This window comes from Eptatretus burgeri, chromosome 11 (assembly GCF_056783735.1).
Source record: "Eptatretus burgeri isolate ZD-2024b chromosome 11, Ebu_testis_v1, whole genome shotgun sequence".
NCBI classification, from domain to species: domain Eukaryota; kingdom Metazoa; phylum Chordata; class Myxini; order Myxiniformes; family Myxinidae; genus Eptatretus; species Eptatretus burgeri.
The window spans coordinates 7,256,438-7,265,981 of NC_140971.1; the positions used below are offsets into that span (position 1 = coordinate 7,256,438).

Below are 9,544 nucleotides of genomic sequence, written 5' to 3' on the forward strand. Positions count from 1 at the left end.
GAGAGAATAAATAAATATAAAAATATGGAAACCAGTGAGATTATAAAAAGATCAAGGGTATTACAGAAAATAAATCAATCTCTACGCACTGAGGAAGAAAACAAAGAATTGACAAGTCTATTCGAAATATATGCGTCGAGTGGAGTGGAGATAAAGAAGAGAAAGAACAAACCACACCCACATAAGCCCCACCCACACAAGCCCCACCCATTCATCCCACCCTCCCCTTTCCCTTGTGCACCCCCACCTTTGACCCATCACACCCCCTCATCCTTCCCCCACCTTTCCCCACACACACATGGGGAGGGGAAGGGGTGGGATGAGGTGGAGTGGTGGGTCGTTGGGGGAGCGCACCTACCCCCTAACCCTCCCCCCAACCCCAACCCTAAGCCTCCCCCACCCCACCCTCCCCTTTACACCTCCTTTATTCTTTTCTTGTAATTAAGAATTAAATAATTATAAGCAAAGCTTATACAATTGAATAACATTGAAAACATTAAACACTTTTCTTTCGGTAAATATTCAATTGTGAAAATGAACGTTCTTTCCCAGCAGTCTGCTTTGGATATCTTGCAATTTTGAAACTCGGATACTACATTCTGTTCAAAACAATGAGGGGAGAACCAGTAGGGTACATTAAGATGATTACATAATGATATTAATAAAATAATAAATAAAACATTTACCTCCAGAAGACTGAGTTTTGTGCCAGATTCATCCAGACAGGCGTTTAAACTGAAAAAAAAATTAAAAACCGAAAATTAGTCAACACTCTGTGGTTAGACAGACAGAGACAGAGATACAGACACAGAGACAGAGAGACAGAGACACAGAGACAGAGATAAAGAGACAGAGACAGAGACAGACACTCAGAGAGAGAGAGAGACAGAGACAGACAGACACAGAGACAGAGAGACAGAGATAGAGACAGAGACAAAGACAAAGACAAACAGAGAAAGACAGGGGGATAATTTCTCACCTTTCTTTTGACATCCAACGTCAGGGGATGTGAAAGGTCTTCCAACATCCGAGACATGATGTCATTTAATTATCTTCAAAGTGATTGAAGATCTATAAGGATTTCATTGATATTTTGCCATTCTTAATGATCGACGTTAGCTTCATTTTCAATATCAGTTATCAACGATGTTGTTATTGGGGACAACCTGTCAGAAAAAAAACATACAATAATTATTATTGGTTGTATAGTGATTTAATTCTGTATAAAACAACAAATAGTGAATTGGTTTAAGGATCTCACCTCTCATCTTGTGAAAACGATTGATCTGCAAGGTTGGAATAATCACCTGAACACTCCATATTCTGAATAAAACATACTAAGTTCACGTTTGGTATGAAATAGGAAAGTTGATGACGTCAATGAAATGTGAAAACAATAGGTTTTTTTTCGGGTGCGTCTCATAAAGGAAATGACATTGGGCTTTCGGGGCTTGGTTCGGGCAAGGGAGCTTGTCTGACTCATTTTAATACTAAAATAAAATGAGTCAGACAAGAGCATTAAGAGAAGTTTATCATTTCATCTTTGCTCAACAAAGATACTTAAACCAAGAACCAAGTTCCAAGTTATTCTTTGTGAATATACTCGATGGAAATGAATGTTATAAGAAAATTAAGTTATTCCCTAAAGTAGAACATGAAAAAATATTCACTGGTTCGCTCTTTGAGTAGAATGAAAATATAAAAGGACTGTGATTATGTTGGGGGGAATAAGTGCTTTAATCAGTAAGTTTCAATTTTTCATTTGCTTGTATGGGAGGGAAGGGGATAGGTGGGGAGGAAGTGAGTCTGCCATTTTGAGCTGTTGGGAATTGGGTCAGTAAGTTTTTCCCTTTCCCCCTTCATTTGAATGGTTGTCCCAGAAGCAACAATTATCATCGACTTCCGGCCCTGTGCCCAAACGATCAGTTTTGGACAATTGAGAAGAGGTTCCAGTTGGAACACACTTTAAAATTGTATAACTTTTCTTTATTTGTTCTTGTATTGTTCCAATTTGGTGAATCAACTCCATTGATGCGTGTTTGCAGGATTTGCAAAGGACCTGAGTGATAAGGATAACATGACGTACACATCAATCCTGTATGGTAATGGCCCAGGATACCTAGCCAACCGCACAAACCTTACAACTGAGGAAGTTGGTGGGTATTGAACTCATGTCTGCCTTCCACCCTTATGTCTACCTTCCACCCCCATGTCTGCACTAATAGAATAGAAATACGTCCATGACATGTCCGAGAAATGAATCAACCACACAGTTGAACATGAGGGACATTGGCACCGAGTCTCAGAGCAGACCTCTTTCATTTCCTCTCCGGGTCTGACCTCGCTCTACTAACACTGAACAACAAATTTCAAAAATTTTTTTTTACTGGAGATGTGTAAAGTGATTAAGACTAATTTGGGTACGCTGATTTCAAAAATCATAACCGTTTTGCTGTATCACGTCAGGATTTTCAGGAACAGAAATATTCCCATTGCCGAGAAGTCAGGATTTCAATGAAATTTACATATGTCTTTAACATGGCTATTTCGTACAATTGTTGTTAACTTGTGTTATATTTCTTTCTTTCAGATAAAGATGAGTAGGCGTTCCTGTACCAATCATCCTGACAACTTCTGTTATGTCTGTGGTCGGTATACCAAAAAAGATCAACAGCGAAGTATATCTACAGCAGTGAAAATGAAGGCCGCCTACTTTCACTACTTCGGGTGTAAGGTGGGGGACCAAGAACAGAGCTGGACACCACACATCTGCTGCACAAGCTGTCACACAACCTTGACTCAGTGGTTTGTGGGCAAGCGCGCGAGCATGCCATTTGCGGTGCCCATGATATGGCGTGAGCCGCAGAATCATCATGATGATTGTTATTTCTGCTGCACAAGCATCGCCGGCTTCAACAAGAAGAATAAAGGTCACATCAAGTACGCTGACTGCGTCTCTGCTCGTAAACCTGTGCCTCATGATGACGAGAACCCTGCTTCCAACACCTCCAGCTGATCAGAACATAGCTGTAAGCAGTGGTGAAGAGGATGGTGATGATGAACCTTTTGAACCCGACACTCAAGAATCACACCTTCTGAACCAGGGAGACTTAAATGATCTTGTAAGAGATCTCTCGCTGTCAAAGGCGAAGGCAGAGCTGCTTGGATCAAGGCTGCAGCAGTGGAATCTACTTGAACCTAACACCAAGATATCCTTGTTCAGAGCACGTCACAGAGACATGGCTGAGTTCTTTGAGATGGAAGACACGATGACATTCTGCAGTGACATCAACGGTCTGTTGAAAGAACTTGGGTGTGATCACGATCCTGCAGACTGGCGCCTCTCATCGACTCGGGGAAGAACAGCTTGAAGGCTGTTTTGCTCCACAATGGCAACGAGAAACCATCAGTCCCACTGGCTCACGCGTTCGGGGCATGACAGAGACCTATGAGACTATGCGGCAGCTGCTTGATTCCATCAAGTACAATGACTTCAACTGGCACATCTGCGGAGACTTGAAAGTGGTGGCGCTGTTGTTAGGCTGCAGTCAGGCTACACGAAATACATGTGCTTCCTTTGTCTCTGGGATAGCAGAGACGACAAGAATCACTGGACGAAGAAAGATTGGGAAGAGTGAAAAGAGCATGTACCTGGTCGACACAACGTGAAGCATGTCGCCCTTGTCGACCCAGCCAAGGTTTTCCTTCCACCACTCCACATAAAGCTCGGCTTGATGAAAAGTTTTGTACGGGCAATGGATCTGAATGGGCGTGGGTTTTATACCTCAAGGAAAAGTTTGGCAACACCTTGTCGGAGGCCAAGATCAAGGCTGGTGTCTTTGTTGGACCGCAACCGACAGATTATGAAGGACGAAACTTTTCCGACAACTCTAAACCCCAAAGAGCTGGCAGCGTGGGAGGAGCTTCAAAGCTGTGACGGACAACTTCTTGGGGAACGCAGCGCGCGGACAACTATGAAGAAATAGTGCAGCAGCTGCTGGAGTCCTTCAGGAAACTTGGCTCCAGGATGTCCCTGAAAATCCATTTCCTACACCAGCACCTGAACTTCTTCCCTGACAACTTGGGAGCAGTCTCGGACAAGCACGGCGAGCGATTCCACCAAGAGATTTCACTCATGGAGACGCGTTACCAAGGGCGGCACAACCCGAACATGATGGGCGATTTCTGCTGGTTCCTGCATCGTGAAACTGACACAGAGCAGCACAAACGCAAAGCCAAATGCCTAAAGCATTTTTAATTACATTCTAGTGGAGTTTTTCTGTAATTTCTATAATTTTGAAGCATTCATGATGAAATAAATGAATAAATGAATTTTTGTAAATTTCATTGAAATCCTGACTTCTAGGCAATGGGAATATTTCTGTTACTGAAAATCCTGACGTGATACAGCAAAACGGTTATGATTTTTGAAATCAGCGTACCCAAATTAGTCTAAATCACTTTACACATCTCCAGTAAAAAATTTTTGTTGTTCAGTGTAATCTACCTCCCATAATCTATCTATCTTCGCTTCAGATACTCTTGTCCATACATACACAATCCAAAAAAGCCACAATCATCTTCAAAATGAGCTGTAGCCTCGGCCTCACCATGACCTTTGCATGTGTCTCAATCAATCTGATGTCGGGTCTTAACCCAACCCTTAATGAAGTGTACGATGTGCTCCCCTCCTCTGTTCCCTGCAGAAAACAAGGACTACAAGCAACGAGCAAGCGTTCCATTAAAAAGTGAAACTCACGGCGGTGAAGACGTGGCGATCTACGCCCAAGGTCCCATGGCCCACTTCTTCCAGGGTGTGAAGGAACAGAATTACATCGCACATTTGATGTCATACGCCGCCTGCATGAAATCGCCCGTCGACTACTCCACTGAACCTCACTGCAATTCTGCTTCACCTCCTGCGATCTCACCATTCCTCTTCAGCTCCTTATTTGCCACTTCAGGCCTTCTTGGCCTATGGTTATGCACAGGGACATTGGAGTAGGAGGGTTTGATGAGCTCGTTCCAGGGAATTGCATTTTCGCAGCTTCTTTTTAATGTTGGTCTTTCGGCGGTGACTGTTGCTCTTTTTGCACAAAACGATTGTGTTGATTTTGAAGACAATTTTAAGAATCAGGGAACTTTATGCTGCATCTTGCGTATCTGTCAATGGAAAATAAACTTCAAACTAAACAGATGGGTGTGTGTACTCGATGTACGATATGTGTGTGCCCTGGGCGTGCATCTGTTCTCTCCGAGACCTAATCCAAAATGCTGGGCGATTAAGCACACTGCTGATGGAATTAGATAACACCTCAACGAAGTGAGGTCACGATGATATGGATATGGTCTGTGGATCTGGTACGGTGAGATAGGTGAGGTGGATAGCACGGTGACACAATGGGCTCTGAGTAAGCCAAAAGGCAAAATACGATTAAGACAAGAGAATGTGATCGAACCAAATGGAAGCCAGTGCAACTGCCAAATGGAGTGTGAATGAACAAATGAGTGGCAATGGGTTTGATTACTTGCGAGTGAAATTGAATGATTTCTCCTGCACATGCTCAGAATGTTGAAATACCCAAAATGGCTCTGCAAGTCCCACCAATAATGGTTGGGAGAAAAATAACGCCTTTTCTACTGCAAACTTACAATGGGTTTCGAGACCTACGACGAATTACTCTTACTCCATATGTGTCAAATCAGACACAGCTCCAATTTGGTTCCTTTACCTCTCCAGACACATTTGAGACATTATCGGGATGTCCTCTGGATCCACGGGAATCTGATGATATGCATGAACAAGGTCGACCTTGGAGAAGATTGCAGCGTCATGTAGTGGAGCGGTAAAATCCTGAACGTGTGGAATGGGGTAACCGTCAGGAACAGTCGCGTTGTTTCAGGATTGGTAATCCTCGTAAGAATGCCAATCCCCAGGTGTCTTTTTGGGTATCATGTGTAGCGGTGAAGACCAACTGCTGGACGATGGTCTCCTGATCCCACGTTGTAACATTTAGTGAAATTCCTGGTGGGTGATACATCCATCACACTGGATGACACCAGGTTTGCTACTGGGGTGTTGGAATAAGTCGAGTATGCTGATTTAGAATCTGAAATCAGAAATAAACCAACATGTCAGGATTTTTCGTGACAGAAAAAAATTGGAAATGCAATGTCACATATTTTGAATGGTTATGTTTTAACACTGTGTATACTTCAATATTATAATTTAATATTATTAGCTTATCTGGAATTTATATTCCAGAAAAGGTGTCATTGCGCACCGTCCGTCCGTCAGTCCGTCTCGTCTCCTATTTTGACTTCACCAACCAAATCACTGGGGCCATCCGGCTGAAATTCGGCAGCAACGTTCCCCTCCTGACTGGTAACAGGGTGTTGTGGATTCTCACCACTCCGGTGTGCGGACAGCCGCCTTTATACCGATTGCGGCCGCGCGCCCACCGATCATGGCAATCCAGTCGCAGCTTTCGGATCAACGCCCAAATCCAGCTACGGGTGTGTTTTTAACCACACCACAACCTTGTCAATGCTCTGCCTTGACCCTTGTCAATACCTTTGACAATACAGGATCGATCGCCGAATTGTCGATTTACCTAATTATTCGCACGGTCAGACTACCGAGAGGTTGTACCTCAACGGGACCTGTCCGGAAACGAGCCGCTTTAAGCAGCTCTTTCCGTCTGCGATTGCCGAGCGGTTTATTATCGCCAAGCCCCATTGGACCCGATTATCTTATCGGCTATTAATTACCAGCTGTTTATTCCGAACGCTATTATGGCAGTTTAATGGAGGAAGGGACACAACGAGCAGATGAATATTCAAACGATGCGGACACTTATTTGTACATGCACATATGCAAGCAAGGCAATGAATGGGCGTAAGGGACGAGACACGAACAAAAAGACCTACAGCCGTTGTCTATTTATTATGTACATGCACTTAGCAACAATTCTACTTATCGGACAAGGCGCCACAGACTTCCATGCAAAAACCCCAAGAAAGAAAAGGGATAACTGGGCCCGTAGGCCTTTAATGTTCCTCGGAGCTTGGAAGACCGAAGGAGCTCCGCGAGGCCGTGCAGGTTACCTTGTCACCCTGGAGACAACTCGATTGGTCTTTCGGTCGGCGACCCTCCGTATGTCTCATCGTCAACACGGCAGCTGGTGTAACGGCAGCTCGGTTGGTCCAGGCCTTGCCGTGCGGCCTGGTCGATCGGGCCTGGCGAACGACGCTTCAGAGGAGCGAACGGGCCTTGCTCTTTTGGAGTTGATGCTCTTTTAAGAGCCCGCTCACTCCTCAGTGTCGCTCAGACTGTCCCGGGGCCCGATCACTTCGGACCGTTATGTCGCTGGCTGGCGACCTCTCTCCGGCTGGCGACTTCGCTGCCGCCTCCACCAACCCACAACTCTGCACTGCACTGCAGGCTCGACTGGACTCCAGGCTCCAAACTCCACCGACCGAGCTCCACTCCGAACTCCAGAGCTCCACTCCGAACGAACTGATGTCGACGTTTCAGACCGGCCTTTTATGGGGTTCGGGGGTGGTGTTTGGTCTTTCACCTATAACCCTTCACCCCCGGCTGGCTCCGCCCCTTTTGTCATTCTGATCCGATCTTGCCGTCAAACGCGGACGTGGTAGGAATCACCGGCTTTCACTCCAACGAGGAAGTCGTCTTGTTTGTCGGCGGAGATGTTGTTCGTTTGTGGATGCCGTTGTTGGCGAAGATGTGAAGATGATGTGAAGATGATGGTGAGGAGATGTTGTTCGTTGGTTGAAATGGTTGCTGTTGGTGAAAAGATGGCGTTGTTTGTGGAGATGATGGTGAGGAGATGTTGTTAGTTTTAAAATAAAGATGGCAAAAGAATAACGGCTAACTCGAATATGCACAGCCCGGTTCACAAATAATTTCCGTTATACATCGGTGGAGAAATCTAATCTGAACACACACTTATCGACATAACTGATCTCGGGGGAACCTGAATGGTGTTCTGTGAATTTCCACAACTGTAACAACGGATTGCAAAGCTCATTCCGGTCACGTAACTTTAAGTCGGTCAAAATGGCCAACTTCGTAAATTTCTTTAAAAATCTTCTTCTCCAGACCCATCAGTCAGAATGCGACCAAATTTGGGTTGCAATATTAGGACGGAGTCCTGATGTTAAATTGTGGAGACCATGTTGATCACATGACTGGAAATGGGTCAAAATGGTGGTCATGCAAATTCTTTTCAAAATCTTATTTTCCAGACTCACCATGCAGAATGCTACAAAATTTGGGTGACAACATTAGGCCAGGGTAAGGATGTTAAATTGCCGAAGTCATACCAATAAGGTTAGGTCAGGTATGGGAGCATGTGCCGGAGCAGCGCATCACTGCGTCCACTTTCCGCCTCCGTCTGCACTCCAGGGACCTCCGTCTGGCCACCCCCAGGCAGATGCCTGGCCCATCCCCATCTCCCTGAGATGCTGATCAACTTGCTGCAACCAGGAGGCATGTGGTCGACCCAATGGCCTCTTCCACTCACGAGGCTCCCTCGCTGAGAGAATCTGGTGAGCAGTATCAGTGTCAGGAAATGAGCCACATGTCCATACAGCCGCAACTGACGCTCACGGACTATGCAGATAACAAATGTCATTTGAGTCTCTCTTAGCAATCGTTCGTTGGACACAAAGTCCGACCAGCAAAAGCCAAGGATTCTCCAAAGAGACCTAGTATCAAAGGAATTAAGTCACCGTCTCATATCGCTGGTCAGAGTCCAAGTCTCACATCCGTAGAGCATCACGAGAAGCACCAAGGACCTGAAGACTCATACTTTCATCCTCCTGCACAGGTACCGGCAGTGTCACATCCCATGATCCAGTGAATCCATGACCCCCCCAGGCCCGACCCAGATGTCTATTGACCTCTGGCTCACAGCCAGCAGAGACATGAATATCACTGCCAAGGTAAGTGAATCTCTCCGTAACCTCAACACCCTCACCACAAACAGGTACAGACAATATAGCAGCATCCAAGATGTCATTGAAAGCCTGGATCTTAGTTCTGACCAAGGAAACCCATAATCCCAGCAGCTCAGACTCCTCATTCAGCACCTCGAGGGCCCCCAAAAGGATGGACATACAGAGTCTCCACGAAGATGACTGCATTGTCTGCAAAATCAAGGTCAGAGATCTTGACATTCCTAAATGATGCACCGCAGCTTGATCTCTCTGACATCCTCTCCAGAATCCAGTTCATACAAGCAGTGAAAACTGTGGGAGCCAGTCCACACCCCTGACAAACTCCAGTAACAACTGGAAATAAGACGGAGATGGTACCACCACATCCCACAGCACTCTCAGTACCAGAGTATAGTTCAGAACTGAGATTGATCGGTTTTGGTGGCACCCCAAGAAGACTAAGAATCCTGCGAAGGGCATCCAGATTCACTGAAGAGCACTTTGCAGATATCAACATAGGCTACAAGCAGCCCCTGCCGAAACTCTCGTCTGCATTCGGTGAGGACCTGAAGAGCAAGGATAC

At 45.4% G+C, this 9,544-nt stretch overlaps 1 protein-coding gene across 2 annotated transcripts in view; it reads left to right on the forward strand.

The window, feature by feature from the left end:
• The window catches only part of LOC147016422 (alkaline phosphatase-like), a 119,330-nt gene extending 114,133 nt beyond the window's left edge, over positions 1-5,197 (forward strand). For both annotated transcript variants that reach the window (XM_085845067.1, XM_085845066.1), the window contains exons 11-12: positions 2,046-2,156; positions 4,707-5,197. In XM_085845067.1, coding sequence (XP_085701193.1) covers positions 2,046-2,156; positions 4,707-5,005 — 410 coding nt within the window. In that variant the 3' untranslated portion in view covers positions 5,006-5,197. The remainder of the gene's footprint in view (positions 1-2,045; positions 2,157-4,706) is intronic.
• The last annotated feature ends 4,347 nt before the right edge of the window (positions 5,198-9,544 follow it).